Source organism: Mytilus californianus, unplaced genomic scaffold (genome assembly GCF_021869535.1).
Source record: "Mytilus californianus isolate M0D057914Y unplaced genomic scaffold, xbMytCali1.0.p SCAF_12, whole genome shotgun sequence".
Taxonomy (NCBI): domain Eukaryota; kingdom Metazoa; phylum Mollusca; class Bivalvia; order Mytilida; family Mytilidae; genus Mytilus; species Mytilus californianus.
The window spans coordinates 43,988,382-44,006,124 of record NW_026262604.1 but is presented as its reverse complement, the minus strand read 5'-3'; the positions used below and the strand labels follow the sequence as shown (position 1 = coordinate 44,006,124).

At 32.0% G+C, this 17,743-nt stretch overlaps 1 protein-coding gene across 1 annotated transcript in view; it reads left to right on the top strand.

Annotated features, from left to right (window-relative positions):
- Positions 1-608: 608 nt before the first annotated feature.
- Positions 609-17,743, top strand: part of LOC127721866 (sterile alpha motif domain-containing protein 9-like) — a 30,396-nt gene continuing 13,261 nt past the window's right edge. Inside the window, exons 1-3 of the mRNA XM_052228674.1 lie at positions 609-715; positions 6,087-6,246; positions 12,114-12,440. Of these exons, the coding sequence (XP_052084634.1) occupies positions 12,143-12,440 (298 nt within the window). The 5' untranslated portion in view covers positions 609-715; positions 6,087-6,246; positions 12,114-12,142. The remainder of the gene's footprint in view (positions 716-6,086; positions 6,247-12,113; positions 12,441-17,743) is intronic.

Here is a 17,743-nt window from a genome sequence, read left to right as displayed (position 1 = left end):
AGTCCAATGTTCGAATTAAGTATTGTTACGGGGATGAAAGTGTTGTCAAGTTCATGAACAGATGTCTGCCTAGACGTGAGCATTCCTTCAATGTAATGAGTTCAATCATGTTAACAGAATACAAATATATGTAGAGTTTTGGTTGTTTTAAAAGATATTTCCTAATTAATTGATCACATGATATACGACATGTGTTAAGAAAATGAAATTGTTTTAATTTTTCTCTAATTCAATTTGGAGTTATCCATCTTTATACACTATCAAGTTCAATCATTCAGTTTTTTTCGTTTGTCGTCTCAATGGATGGCATACCACACATATTTTGTAAACAGTCTAAATTGACGGGGTTAATCATGTAATATGAGCCAGAAACATCCATTTTCCACTACTAATTGGTTATTAATGTGTTTTTTGTATTGTTAGGAAGAACAAATAATCAATTCTATCATGCAATTTTCTGACCTAAATCGTCTTTTTAATCATAAATAATTTAGTTCGTTGACTAGACGATTTAATCGACTTCAAAATTGTCGATTCATTTTACTTCACATTATAAAGTAGCAATACTGTTTTGATTCACAGGTCACTGAATTTAAACAACCCATTGATATAAACTATACCTGCACCGGAATGAGGGGTCTCTAGCATAATAAATTATTAGTTCAACAGTTGACAAGAGACGATGCTGCAGATGAATGATTTAACAACTAATTTTGTAAGCATTATTTTTATATATTATGTATATTTGACGTTTTTATCGATAATCAATACAGTCAGGTTTTTAAAGAATCAAAAGGATACTTGTAATTAAAAAAATGCAAAGAAGGTTCGCTAGTTGTCTTAAAAAATTTGGGTAATTTTTAGCAGACATAATCTTACAAGCATGATCTTAAACTATAAAATTACATAAAGTCAAAACATATCTCTTTATGAACAGTTTATTTAACTTGATGATCGATATGTTTGCATTTAACTTTTGTATTGGTAAAGGGAAATTTCGAAAAACAAAATAAAATTTGATATTTTTATTCGATATGAATATACATATTTGCATTAATACTAATGTTTCATTCTCCTAAATATGTGATCAAATAGGATCTTTGATTCCGACTATCAGTTTTGCACTGTCGCATCTCGATACAAATATTCACGTAATATCTAAATACCACAAAGTCCCAAAACAAGTATGTCATACCGGAGTTGATGTTGATGTGTCTGGTTAAACAACTTTCTATGTAATGTATTTATTCATTCTGGGTTCTTTCCTAATTCGATAATCGGTATGGCTAATAAATTAATGCCGAATGTCATGTCAAAGTTACACATTCGGTTATTCTAGCGAATTCCTTGCGGGCAAAACATTACACAATATGATCGCTTCCCTGCTGAATGAACCAAGTGTGCACAGGTAAAATTTTTAAAACATGTCATACCAAATGCTGCCAGATGTAATATACATCCTATGTACATAGTAATATACAAGCTATATGAATAATGGAATCATACAAATATATAATTAAGCGTGTACAGTTTATTTAACACAGAGTCTATATATTAATGGTGTGTATAAAGAAAGAAATTTATGATTATTATGAGATGCACCAGCTTAAGATAAAGATGAAAAAGCCTATATTTTCAAATTTTCTAACGGTTGAATTTTGACAAAAAATAGTATAAACTCAATGTTCATAACAGTTATGGACATTTTGTTAATTTTATATAAATTTCAATCGTCATTCGATATTGATATATTTGACGGGTGCGTCTAAACACTGCTAAGGACTCCATAGTCCACTAAGGACTAGAAGGGGTGCTGTTACATGTTATTATTTTTCATATTATGGTAGAGATTGATATCTAATGCAAAAATGTTTTTATTTAGAAAAAGAATAACAAATAAATGAGTAATTGGACAATATTTAGACACGTGCCGGTTTTTCTTTGATGTTGCCGAAAATCAGTCAACCGTTAGACACGTGCCAAATTACATAACTGATTACACTATTTACTTTGGAACAAGTAATTTACAGTTGCAATAAATACAATTTTTGTTCTGTTATTATAAGACCGTATAAGTAGGAGCAAGAACACACTAAATAACTAAAAACAGTTTGAACTATTTAAGAAAGTTTACTTTAATAAAAACACAAAAAAAAATTTTAAAAAGAAAAGAAAGAGGGTTCAATTACCAAAGTTCATGTGAGTTAAACAGTTGATTTCTTGTTTAACAGTTCATTCAGATATTTCTTGAAGTTAATTTCATAAGTCGGCATATTGCGTTTCGTACAAATGTAAAGACAAATCGATAATGACCATGTAATATGCTTGAACTATATTTCTTACTCGTAAGTAAAATTTATTTAATGTCATTAGTCATGCAACAATAATTACAATATGATTGAATAAGTAAAACGTTCATGTTTAGAAGCTCTTAATTTATGGGACACCTTTTCAACGTTCACCGTGTTAATTAACCGAAACATACGCGTATGTTAAATATTTCATGATTTATTTCATAATTTGCAACGGAGAATACGCAAAAGATAATAAAAATATTCCATGGCAATCAATGTAATTCTCCCCCCCCTTCACCACCCCCTGAATATTAAATAATTTTTGTTAATATAAGTGTATATTATATTTGCCCTTGTGTCTTATTATATTCATTCGTATTCACATTCACACCTGGAACGGTGTACCATAGAGGTTTAAATGCACTCGGATGAAGATCAAAAGAACAGTTATACAGAATTAATACCGAAAGCCATGCACATTGTACTGTTGTATTTTCCCCTCGCCATTTTACATTGAAAACTCTACAATTTAGATAGTTTTTCGAATTTTTTCACCTGGAGGCATTTTAAATATACATCTCTAGATTTTAATACAAATTAAAAAATTCGGTAGAGTAAAAAATTCTGTAAATAATGTAAATTAAACACATTTATAGATAAAAATTGATAATTTTCTCAGCACATTTAGTACATTTCTTAGTTTATTATACACTTCTTTTTGGGGGCCATTTTTATTCATAAAATTATTTAATTAAGATACTTCAGTATTTTATCATTACAATAAAATATTCATTTATCATAATTTATTTAAAACTGAGCTTACTCAAAATATAAAAAATATACCAAGGCGATCCAGGTATTTTGCCACCATCTTCCTCCCAAATGATTTAATTTATTCCCTAATTTTTGTGTCTCGAACTCGCACTTCTCTCTGACCATCCTTACGAAATGTTATTCACACGTGGAATGGTAAACCCTGGAGGCTAAAATACACTCGAGTGAAGATAAAAAAAAATAGATTTACGGAATGCTAATGTTTTAATTACCGTGAATTTAACCACGCCTTCACCAGGTATTGTCAGAGTATACTACACACATTGTGTTTATACAGTCCTAGCGGGGAAAGGTTTGCTAAACTGAATTATTAAGAAAGAGTTTTTAGAAGGATTTCAAATCATATTTTAAGCGTGTTTTATTTCAAGGGCATAGTTGCCAACATTACATAACATTGATTAATTGTGTAGTTTAAAACAAACAATGACATTTCTATTGATAATAAGAGTGTCCCTTCACAGGATTATATAATAGACTTCTCTATTATGATCACTGTGTATAATGAGTAACCTAAGAAAGATACAAAATATAAGAAAAGGTATGAAGGCAGCATCCAAATAATACACATTTCCTTTTGGTTATATAGCTCTTCAACTGTTTTGGTTTTTTTATACATCATTGGTTTCAAATATTCGGCTTTGAACGTGCCTGATGAAGGTAAATCCAGAAAAGCGCTTTGGACGCATGAAATTCATAACTTGTTGTTTTCATTCTTTTCATTACATAAACGAAACCAATTTTTCTGCACAGATGCGTATTTCGACAATAATCTGTTTAGTGATGCTGGAGGCCAAACTGTTTGAAAATCCAAATCTTAAAAGAAAATATGAAGAATTTTTATTCTATAAGACTCTTTAAGAAAATTATGCAATAGGATGTGTACTTGCAGTGATGCTCGATATTTCGATATATAATTTTGAAAATAAATGTCAAAGAACGATTTATGTGTAACATGAGAACTATTTAACGCCCCCAACCCCCAAATAGCAAATACAGCAAACTTCTTCAATTCTAAAATGTACTTATTCATTTTTATGATACCAACTGGACAGATTAGTACAGAAATCAAACACTGTGTTGTCATAATTCTGTCGAGATTGACATATTTGACATAAGATAGCCATTATAAACCAGAAAGATGCTTCAGCTAAATAATAAACTTTATAGAAAATATTTTGAAGCAAAACATCTATTTAAAGTTTGGGTTTAACTAATATATAACTATTTCAAAAGATGACATACTTTTGCAGTTTAGCATTGCACGTAAGAAGATTGAGGCATTTTAAAAAGAAAATATGTGAGACAAAATTAATTATATCAATACTAATGGCTGACAAACAAATGTCATGTCAGCACCTGCTTGATTAATAGTAATGGAACTATTTATGATTTTTTAATTCAAGGCGTTCCTTAAAAAAGAGCGTTTATACTTATAATAATCAAATACTATACCTGTCATAAGTCATACTTATCGCAAAATGGGAAAGGAAAGGAATTTTGACAATACAGGTCATTTACTTTTTTAATACAAAATACAAATACATGTCCTACGACTAGTTTAACCCCGCCACATTCTGTATGTGCCTGTCTCAAGTCAGGAACCTACAATTCAGTGGTTGTCGTCTGTTGCTGTGTTACATATTTGTTTTTCGTTCATTATTTTGTGCATAAATTAGGCCGTTAGTTTTCTCGTTTGAGTTGTTTTACATTTGTCATCTCGGGGCCTTTTATAGCTGACTATGCGGTATGGGCTTTGCTCATTTTTGAAGGCCGTACGGTGACGTATAGTTGTTAATTTCTGTGTCACTTGGTCTCTTGTGGAGAAGTGTCCCATTGGCAACCATACCACATCTTCTTTTTTATACCTAGGACTAGAGTTTGTATCTATTACGCTTCTAAATTGAACGTAAGAAGGTTAACTGCCATACGACATGCCATGTAAATATAAAATTAAATACCGAATGCCAGTTTTCTTCCTCAAGACCAATTTGTGTTGTGATAAGGATAATCGTTTTGTATGGAAAACGTATGCCAGAAAGATATGGACATTCTGAATCTATCAAAGAGGTGCATTTACATATTGAAGTCCTTTACCTTTTTCTAATGTCTTTTTTTTTGTGATAATATGTGCACACATATCGTAATGAAAGATTATTTACAACTGATAATTCGGCCTAGGTTATAAACATTTTGGAATAATCCAATACATTTGCTCCAATTGAAACAATTTTTGGTTTATTTAATTTAGTATGATTAATAGATGTTGGTGTCGTTTTGAATTGTTTTTATACTTAGTGAATATTAATTGCCTGTTTTAAAAATTAAATTTGGTAAAAAATGAACGTCTTTTACTTCTTGTCGTATTGTGCTTGTGTACTAATGTAGCATTGAGATTAGTAATATATTTAATAGAATAATATTTTACAGCAAGACTGCCTTATTTTATACACTGACTAATAATGAGACTAATTTTCTTTTTTGCATTTGTTTACTATTATGTACAAATGTATTTTTGTTTATCTTTTGTTAAATAATAAACACATGAGTGGATAACAATAGTCTTCATTAGAGAAAGATATATGCCAACTTAAAATATTTATAACCCTTGGTGAATTCCGACCTATTGTTATTCAAATAAAGTCGATGAAACTTAACCGGTTTACCTTTGAATACACAAGACCTGTTGGTGACCTTCTGCTGTTGTCTGTTCTATGGTCGGGTTGTTGTCTCTTTAACACATTCCCCATTTCCATTCTCAATTTTACCTTTCTTACATTTATATTCTAAAAATGAAATAATTTTTATCGTTATACATGAAATTATTAGACAATCAGTTAAGTTAGGAGTAATGTCGAGTTGGCTCTATTGGACATGTTAAATTCTTGAACATGCAATAAAAACTAGATAAGACATACTAGTATGCTAAATGATGGTAACATATAATATATTACTTCACAGACTATTTGGACGTAGAAGACCCGCAATTTGACACCCATTGAGCTTCTCTGAGAACAAAATAATGAGACGATTCCGAAAATACAGCTGTTAATTCTTGAGGCGGACATGAAGCAAGGCCAAACATGAAAGCACAACGTAGTTAAGGAAAGTCGATATACTGGTACGTAACAAATATATTTAGTTCGATATACCTGGTAGGGTTTTAAACTAACAATAGAATATTGTATAGAAGTTTAATTGAAACTACTGCGGTTATTTTAATTTTAGAATTGACCAAACGTTCCCAAAACTTCAACCAACCATCCACATCTGCAACAATATCGTTTTGAGGCTGATTATAACGACCTGCAGGTGGTTCGCCAATAAATAGTGTACGTAAGACATTTTCAAAAATATCAACAATTGTTTCAACAGAAAATCTAAGCGTTCTTAAAAGAGCTGTTAACCAGTTTGCATAGGCACTTCAACACACACATACCAGAACTCAACATGATTGTTGATAAATTCAAAAGCGATATACACCTTCTAGCGACTGTATAATACCGAGAGACAAGACCTTATAAGCCGAGATGGTGTTGATTAAGGGTATGTAGCAAGTCAACAATGCTCAATGTTATGTCATTTGGTCTCTGGTGGAGAGTTGTCTCATTGGCAATCATACTACATCTTCCTATTTTTATATTAAAGTTATCATGGGTGCCTTGACGATACTAAATGTCATCGAAACTATACAACTGCGTTTTGGATCATTTCTTACTTCTCTACAAATGTTTTGGGTATGAGTGCCAATGAGACAACTCTCCATCTAAGTCACAATTTGTAAAAGTAAACCATAATAGGTCAAAGTACGGTCTTCAACACGGGGCCTTGGCTAACACCGAACAGCAAGCTATAAAGGGCCCCAAAAATGAATAGTGTAAAACCATTCAAACAGGAAAACCAACGGTCTAATCTATATAAAAAACGAGAAACGAGAAACACTTAAGAACCACATCAACAAACGACAACCACTGAACATCAGGTTCCTGACTTAGGACAGGTGCAAACAAATGCAGCGGGTTTAAACGTTTTAATAGGCGCCAACTTTCACCCTACCTGAAACAATAGTGTAACATCACAATATAGTAGGACACACTATAAAATATCAATTGAAATGGCTTAACTCAATCAAAAGACATATTAACAAAAACAAGTGAACATACACTGAACGAATAAATTTAATCATTACAGAACTACTATGTTTTATAATTTCATACCAAATTTTATCTGGTCAACAACTTCCTGTACCAAGTCAGGAATATGGCAGTTGTTATCAAATAGTCTGTTTCTATGTATGTTGGCGTTTATCTTTGTTGCACTTCAGTGTTTCTGTTGTTCCGTTGTTCCCCTCTTATAGTTGATGTGTTTCACTCGGTTTTAGTTTGTAACCCGGATTTGTTTTTTCTCAATCAATTTATGACTTTTTAACAGCGGTATACTACTTTTGCCTTTATTTCCCACTTTTTAATCTTTTAATTTGTGTTTTTATTTCGGATATAGTTGTTGGTTTATCACTGTCTTTTGAAGTTAGCAGCTTCTCTGTTTTACACAATGTTTAAAGAATACTGTTCTCAAATTTTTATAAATCTTTTCAGATTTACCCTGATTTTAAAAGTGACATGCAAACTGATTTAAATCAATCATACTTTCATCATTTTGTCCTTTTTTTATTGTTCTTAATAGCTTCCAAAATTCATTGCTTTCATTTGGTGACATGTTATCTAGTTTATTCAAAACATTGAGTTTAAATTCTCTTTTTTTAAGTTCAGAAAAAGTAAAATCAGAAAAATACTGAACTCCGAGGAAAATTCAAAAAAGAAAGTCCCTAATCAGAAACGTTTTTTTTTTAGAATCTGTCCAGTTAGATACTCTTTTTTTTCTCTGTTTAAAATATCTTTTTCTCATACATTTATGTGATAACTTTATATAAATGTCTGAAATAAATTCTGTAGTTCTGTTCATTCCATCCTGTGTATTTTCAAAATTTGTTTGTTGAAAATTGTTTTATTCTTCATATACATATTTTTCTTTAAGCTCATTCTCAAGCAGGAGTTTTGAAGTCTTTGACCATTTGAATTCAAAATCTAATTTTTTTTATTTTTATTATTAATATTTGGTAGTTTTTCATCACATTTTAAATGGGTAATAATTCGATTATGATCCGAAAGGTATGATGGATTTTTAACTATAAAATTATTCACTGAGGAGAGTAGACCCTCACTAGTTATTGCATAATAAACTACGCTACATCCTTTCATGTTAAAACATGTCATATTTCCTAACAAATCCCTAATAAATCCCCGCTTTAAAAATTCAGAGTTGGGCAGAAACACAGAGGTCTAGTAAATCCCTCCCGTCCCTCCCTTGTGGGTTTATGATTTCATCTTGACTTTTTCTAGACAGTTGAGAATCTGACTTATCTGGTTAAATATGAGTCAAATTTATGTTGTTTCAGAAATCTCAAATAATTAGAAAATATTAAGCTAAGGAAATGATCATAATTCCAAAATATGATAATGGCGATTTACCATTGTTTATTTCTTATCATTATTTTTGAAACATAGACTATTCTCTTAATTTTAAATAAACTAACTTGTAAATTGATATTGATTTATATTTATGACTAGATAATAAATTAGTGCCAATACACATGAACTTATACCTATTCCTACAAGCTATGTTTTACTTGTTCTTTCTTGTATTTTGATGTGATAGAAAACCAGCCTCATCATTTTACTGGTATTCAGAACTTTCTTTCATGCACGTACTAGTTTTGGGACACCGGTTTCTATTGAAGGATGAATTCCATCAATTATATCTTCTTCTCTCAGATATAGACAAATAATCAAACTACTATTACATTGATCCCAAATTTCCTTTAATCCTGTGTTGAACTCTACCTTCTTTTTCATACGTCTTTCTCCAGATTGTATTCATCTTGAATTTAGGAAGTAATTCACAAAGTACACTTGTTGTTGTCAGCATGCATTTTTGAAATGTATAAACTAGGTCTTCAACTTCTTGTAAGTCTGTAACACTTCACTGGGGACTTTCTTGTTCAAATCATTTGAACAAATTGGGAAAAGGGTTACCGCAGCTTTTATACCTTCGGTTTCTATATGATTTTTTGCACACCAACTGTTTTGTCTTTAAGTGTTGCAACTATTACTTTTTTTGTCTTTGTACATAACTTTAGGATTTATGTGTTTAATAACTGAAAATGCAATTATCCAATAGTCATTTGTGATGTGTTTGTCGTTAAAGTCACATCTTTCATTCTGTTTACTTTCTTCTGTGTTTAAGGTCTTATATTTATTATTTGTTAATGTTTTCTCATTAACGTATGGAACATGACTATTTTCCGGGTTCTGATTCTTCTGATTCATCTTCAAACACACTAAATATATTATGCATGTCTACATTACCTGAATGTTTGGCTCAGGTTCATTTACGTATTTTTTTCTGTAACTGGTTTAGTTTTATCTTCTAGGTCAATTTTTCCAAATTTGCTTTCTAATCCTGAAACTTTTGTTGTCAATTCAATCAGAGTTTCAATAAATTTACCACAGGCAGCGTGGTCTGTTTCACTTTTTTTATTTGTACTATTTACATTATTTTTGTCTAAGTTATGTTCTAAGTTCTCAGCTGACCAATTGTACTTCCAATTTGTTTATTCGTTCTATTATTTTCCCATTACTGGATTCAAAAACTTTGTACTGTAGTGTTTCAAGTTTGGTGTCATTTTTTTTGTTATTTCAAGAATTTGGTTGTTTCCACTTTGCATTGATTGGACATCATTCTGTAATGATACTGTTTGAATAATATGACCACTCTCTATAGTTTGTAGAACTTCTATAATGTCTCTATCTGGTAATCTACAATTACTCTTATTCATACCTTGTTTTTTTAATTTCTTTATGTTTTGCATCTAAGTTTGAATGTTTGTTATTATTTTCTCCATCTTTTCTAATAATTACCACATTTGACATTTCTGTAGCGTCATTTGATACTTGATGATCTGTTGTATACTCTTGGTTATCAGTGTTTAATGGATTCTCCAGAGGCATACTATTTATTAGTTTATCAGGTTTTCATCATCTCTCGTACTTTATCACTTATCAGTTTGAATTCCGTTTTTCCCGCAACTGAGTCATTTGTCCTTGTACAAAGAAATTATATGTAGTATAATAAAGGGTTATAGTAACAAGTATTTTCCTTTAATAGCAATCTGCGTCACTGATTTCGACAGGTTTGTTGCTGGACACTCAGGTTGAAAGGGATCTTCTAATAGAATTTTCTTACATTCAATATCGTAGTCAGACCAAGTGACGTTTATACAACCAGTGTTCCCAAGTTTAATCTCAACAGGAGCACACGCCTCCATAACAATACAGATTGTTATTAACTTTAAAAGTTATATGTTTTTGGTCGGTTTACAACTCTACCATACTAGATTTTGTACTTCCGGTTTTACTCATGACTTTTTTTTCAAATATGCTGTAATCACATTAATTATAAATTGTTCTTTCAAATTTTGAGTCTATATTTCAATATAACAGTCTTTCCGATAATTAGGTATCAATCTTGGGACTATTTCTTGTACACAAACAACTGTTCATCATTTTCAGCATGTGTTCATCAGTTTATATCTATTTCCTGTTTTGTAGTTTGATATGAAATAATAAATTTGTCTTCTCTAAGCACTTTTTTCATTTTCCAATTTATTCTAATATCCATGAAATTGTTACTTGTGTTTTATATTAAAAATAATGGCATTGTATTTTGATGATTCTTTGTATGTATGCATATAGCATTTTAAGATAATACAACGCAATTTTCGGCAACAATGATTAGTAAGAACTGTCTAGTAATCTGAAGAACTTTACAGAGTAACATTTTGATAAATTAGATAAATTTACCTCATCATTTATATATATGACTCGTATAAGTTAAGTTAAGTAATATTATCTTACCTCCTATATATTTCTAGGTATATGCTTGGTTAAAATAAACCGCGTGAAGACCGTGTATATTTCATTACTAGTAAGTTGGCGTGGTTTATTTCAATCAGAAACTGAACCTAGTATGTTCACAGGAAGATCTAGAAATATTTCGTTTACACAAATATATACATAAAATTAAAAAAAAAATGTATGTTGTTTTGTGCAGAAGCAGCAATACTTTACTTGACACGTATATAAATAATATATTGTGTATTAGAAGCTGAATATCAATACATACAATAAAAGATAATGCTTTAATAGTAAGTAGGGCAGAAATTTCAAGGCATATGCTATAACATCAATATACCAATAACGGCACACACTTTCCGTGATCTTTCACATATAATATAAACCTGTCAGAAGGTAAGAGGTGTTTAGTTCCGTTACAAACAGATATACATGTTCATGTAATTAAGCATGAGTTGACGTAGACAAGTTCATCGAAAAGATATTTGAATATTACAGTTTTGTGATGTCGGATGTTGTAAAGTAACAACTATTTTGCAGAAGTTGTTGCATAGAACATTAAAACTTGCTTGAAAATATCAGTTTTCAAATTGAATTTTCACATTGATGTAATGAGCAGGTACACATTCAATGGCATAATTTTCTTAGCAAAAACGAATTGAACTTGTGACTACCTTAGTCATCTATGTTCCATTTATGTTTTTGTCATTAATTTTGAATATTTAAAAATCATTTTCAAGACACAACATTCCTAGATAGGCTTTTGAAGAAGATCATAATACAGAGACTAGGTTTGATCGCTTAAGACTATTGCCGGTCTCAAAATGTAACACTTAAGATAATACAAAGAAAGATATTTTCGTGTTCATATTATGAGTGAAACGAAACTATGGAAATTCGGTCCTAACAAATCGGGATTGTGGACAATAAATGTCTCATCAGTAAATAAGGTTGTTTATATATAAAAAGACACACCAAAAATAAGTAAATATATTGAAATATGTTTATATATTAACAGGAGAAATTGCGTTAACTACAAAAAAAAAAATGGATGCTATAGATAGACAAAGGATTACACTAAATCATCAGTATTTATGCAAAAACATTTCGGATGTTGATCGTGTTATGGATCAGCTTTTCCAAAACAAAATCTTGACAATGGATGAACTTCAACGTGTTAGGTACAAACCTTGTACTTCAGATCAAATACAAATACTCTTGAAGATTTTGATGAAACATCCAAAGGGTTATTGTGGACTGCATCAAGCGCTGATTGCAAAGCAAATGGATTTTATCGCTCAGACGCTAGATTCAACCTGCATTAATGAAGAAGAATTATTAAAAGGTAAGATATAGTCTATCGAACGATAATATTTAAAAATTTATAACATAATCTAGACCTAACCTTTCATGAATCCAACAGTGACTGATCCAGAAATTTTCATAAAGGGGGGTTGGGGTTGGGGGGGGTTGGGGGGGGGGGGTGGGGGTTGGGGTTGGGGGGGCACTGGCTGCCATTAGAGCGGCCCGCTTAGTCATGCTTCAGTGATACCCTAAATAATCAACCAAATTTTTCCCACAAAGGGGGGGGGGGGGGGGGAGTCACCCTGATCCCCGTTAAAACCGCCTCTGTCCAATACAGCTTTTAAAACATCTTAACGTATACTGGCAACATATTCATGTATCCATGCACTAGTTCTTATAATTAAGCGGTTTTTATTTTTTTTTTTAAAGTTTTCTGAATTAGAGCGGCCCGCTTAGTCATGCTTCAGTGATACCCTGAATAATCAACCAAATTTTTCCCACAAAAAGGGGGGGGGGGGGGCAGGCACCCTGGTGCCCCCTAAAACCGCCTCTGTCCAATACAGCTTTTAAAACATCTTAACGTATACTGACAACATATTCATGTATCCATGCACTAGTTCTTATAATTAAGTGGTTTTTATTTTTTTTTAAGTTTTCTAGATGAAAGTTAACCAAGAATACCATCTCGTTTGCATCAATATTATAGAGATTATTTTCTCACTCTTTTGTAGACGAAACACGCGTCTGGCGCATTTTTTTTTAAAGTCTGGTATCTATGATGCGGTATGTGCGTCATAAATATTTATTTATGCCTAGGCATAAATCGATTTATGCCAAACCATAACTCAATTTAAGGATCGCCTTGAATGATTTATTCCTAGGCATAAATGCTTATGGCTAGCCTTAAATTGATTTATGGCTAGCCTTAAATTGATTTATGCCTAGGCATAAATACTTATGCCTAGCCATGATTCGATTGATGCCTAGCCATAAATCTATTTATGGTTAGCCATAAATATTTATGCCTACGCATAATATATAGCTTTCTACCGGTATGAATCGCCGTTCAATATCGGATCACTCCGACATAGTAGGATGGCTAATGCGCTATATACAAATGTACACCCGCACCCACTTAAAACTCATATCAACACAGAAAAGAACGTGCCACTAATCCACTAATTCATGCATATATATATATATATATATACAACGGTAATGGTAAACGCGTGCTGTACAAATACTGTGTTGTCATTTACATATTTATAAATCGTGCATTACAGTGCAATCGGTTAAGACTGATGATAATTTAAAATGCGCTTAATGATCATCATTGCTCCATGCCTAAAATACTAGTTGCTATTATATGCTAGGTGTGCGGATATATACATTAGCTTTATAGCAGTCTATAGGTAAGCAATAAAGGTTAATGTCTTCTACTTTAAATATACTGTAAATATTGGATATATGCGTTCAACCGGAGTTTATGTAGAATATGTTCAACATTTAAGGCACATAAAAGCACTATGCGGCAAATACGCAGGAAAAAAACAAAAGTTAAAGCACTATGTAGTAACATGTCCAAATAAATAATAGGGCACGGTAGATAGCCCCTTAATCACTAGATAGAGATATGTTCCAGATATTTATATAAGCACTTCTCAAGCGGATTGTCGTTATTTTAGAAAAGATAAAGTGCTTCTACATATACTGTCCCTACGCCTTCGTCCCTACCCTGCCATCTGTCTCATTCTACTGGTATGCATATCGTAGCCGTGTGAGGTTTTCTAGCTCTATGTATTGTAGTTGTTTCATATGGAATCCACAGTTAATGCTTTTGTGAGTACCATAGAGCCCATTCTTTAAGATTTCAAGGTATGATTTTATTTTCTGGAGGTGCCTTTCACGTGCATGCTTATGTCTTCTGCATGAGAGTATGAAGTGTTCTAGATCTTCATCTACTGTATTACACAATATACATATCCCCATATATTCTTATTGTGTCTAGACCTAACTGTCTGTAGCATGTATGTTTGTGTTACTAGTCTACTATTTATTTCTCCTGTTTTCGAATTAGTTGGGCTGTTTCCTATACACAGCCAGATATTATGCGGAATAAGGGATTAGATTTCCTGTATTTGAAGGTATGCTAATGTCTTGGACTGGTCTTCTATGCATACTTCATGCCAGTATCTATATTGATGATATCTAACTATCCTTTTCCATTTTTCCTTTGATTTAGGGTGTTGCATAAGATTATCAACAGGTTCCATCCCGCAATTGGTCAGAGCTTTCTGCACTCTATTCATAAATATATTGCTTTTTTCATTTTTCATTGCAAGTTGAATTTTGTTCCGGTCTGATAATTTTTCGCAGAGTTATGGTCCTTGGACTTAGAAAATTCACTCAAATAATCGGTTTTCCACATTTTTTTTTCGTCATGCTTGAAGACATTGACTTGATATTTGGCATTTAGTTAAAACCATGACAAGTTACAGATCAATTTCGAATTTAGTTCCGGTCGGATGTTTTTTTGCAGAGTTATGGTTCTTGGAAAATACACTCAAATAATCGGTTTCCACATATTTTTTTTCATCATGCTTAAAGATATTGATTTGATATTTGATATATTTAGTTGCAAAATTGATCCAAACAAAAGCTAGCTTACATTTGGTAGATAAAACATTTCAGATAAGCATACGTAAGTCTATGCTGTTCATTTTCAAAACATGCATGTATAATTATAACAAGCAGTATTATTATCATATTGTAAACTATGAGAATATACAAACTATATGATGTTGTATATTTGCAAGAAGAAAACCTTTCTACAAATTTCAGTATGTCAACCAAACTAAGGTTACTGTTGACCTTCATCAATAACCAAAAACCGATAGGTATAGTAAATATAAACATAAGAAGATGTGGTATGATTGCAAATGCGACAACTCTCCACAAGAGACCAAATGACACAGAAATTAACAACAGGTCACCGTACGGCCTTTTACAATGTCCATACTGCATAGTCAGCTATAAAAGGCCCCGAAATGACAAATGTAAAATAATTCATACGATCAAACTAACGGCCTAAATTATGTACAAAATAATGAACGAAAAACAAATATGTTACACAGCAACAAAGGACAACCACTGAATTACAGGCTCCTGACTTAGGACAGGCACATACAGAATGTGGCGCGGTTAAACTAGTTTGTTGGCGTAAACCCTCCACCTAACCTGGGAAAGTGGTGTAACAGTACAACATAAGAACAAACTATAAAAATCAGTTGAAAAAGGCTTAACTCATCAGATGGATACAAATAGAAATACATCTAACAAAAACACAGAGTGGACGTGGACGGGTACTTATACATCCACATAACAGAAAGACACTTAGTACAAATCTGAGAGTACTCGCAGTTACTGACAGCTAGTTCAAAGCCAATAACAACTAATGAAAAAAATCATGCATCTAAGACTAAACTGACTAAGCTAAGACTAAGCTTGAAAATGACCAGACATAAGAAATTGTACCACAGTTCATATAAATTGATGACGAGGAAAGTTTAACTTTTTGTCTTATTTATGTACAAAACAATAAATAAAAGCAAGTATCAAGGACAACAACAAACGAAAACTACTGAATCACGGGCTTCGGATTTGGGACAGACACAAATAGATTTTTTTTCTAGGTTTTTAGCAGTCTTTACCACCCTTTAGTTAAACACATGACTGTGTAGATAATTTACTTTTTATTAAAAAAAAATTAATTACAACGTTGTTTCTTTGCGTATGTAAGACGGACGACCACCATACTGATTTGGAGAAATAAAATGGGATTGCATTGGTTTAGCTCGGAAAAGTTTTAAGTCTTCATATGGTGGTTTCTAACAGTTTAATGCAGATGTTAAAAATACTTAATTACATCAGAAAATAAGTTTTAACAGCTGAACGGCCACACGAATATTTATTATCCTTTTTGGTATTAAAGAGTAAATAAAGGTAAATTTAGACGATATTAACACACTCGGGTTGTGTTCTAACACTATTCTTAGATGTATTTTTAGTTGTTAGTCAGACTATTCAAAACAATGAATCTATGTGCAACATTGTCATGTCATGACTTTTGATTCACGCCTATGTAAGAATTTATAATTTGATACAAATTAAGTGAACCATTTTAATTTGACATGGGTGATTTTTTATGTACCGTCTTCGATAGGGGCATGATTCTTTTAGGTCCGTTCGTTCGTCCATTTCTTCGTCCGTTTGTCAGTACTTTCGTGCGTCCATCCCGAATCAAATCAAAGCTTTTGATGAAGGTAGTTTAGGATGAAGTTTAAGTCGCATCAACTTGAAACTTAATACATTCACATGCAACTTATAATGTGATCTTTTTAATGTCCATGCCAAATCAAGGTTTAATCCAGTCTTCATGGTACATTAAACATAGAAAAAGGATATTACGAAAACAGTCCATTACAGGGTTATTTATTTTTTTGGTGGAGGAAGTTTAAGGTGTGATGTTGTATTCATATCAGCTTGACACTTAGTACAGATGTTTGTTTTCTTGTGGTCTTTCATACATGTATGTGCACGCTAGATTAAAGCTTTGATCCTACGCAGCTAGTATGAAATCTTAATTTTATTATGCCGGACCTTCGATAGTAGATTGGTATTTTGTGTTTTTCAACCGGTCCTTCTGTCGGTTGATGGTCAAGTTGTAGACAAATCAATTAAAAACTTAGAACACATATTCCGTTTAATATGGTCTTTCAAAATTATACAATTGACCCCATTTTCATTGTTCACTGAAAATGATAGTTCTAGCGTGGCATAAGTGTAATGTAGACAAAGGTTTGGTACCATTAACACGTTTAATCCCACTGCAAATGTTTGCACCTGTCCTAAGTCAGGAATCTGATTACAGTAGTTGTCGTCTGTTTATGTAGTTCATACGTGTTTCTCGTTTCTCGTTTTTATATAGATTAGACCGTTGGTTTTTCCGTTTGAATGGTTTTACACTAGTAATTTTTTGGGGCCCTTTATAGATTGCTGTTCGGTGAGAGCCAATGCTCCGTGTGAAACGCCTACCTTGACCTATAATGGTTTACTTTTATAAATTGTAACTTGGATGGAGAGTTGTCCTATTGGCGCTCATACCACATCTTCATATATCTATCTTATAAAAAAATTGTAATTCGTTGAACACTTAATTTTGTGGTTCACCTATAACCAGGAAATTCACGAAAATTAGTATCCAACGAATAATAATGAATCCACAGTATTATGTATTCGATATATATGAATTGTATTTGAGAAGCAAGCTTCCTTTGTTTTTAT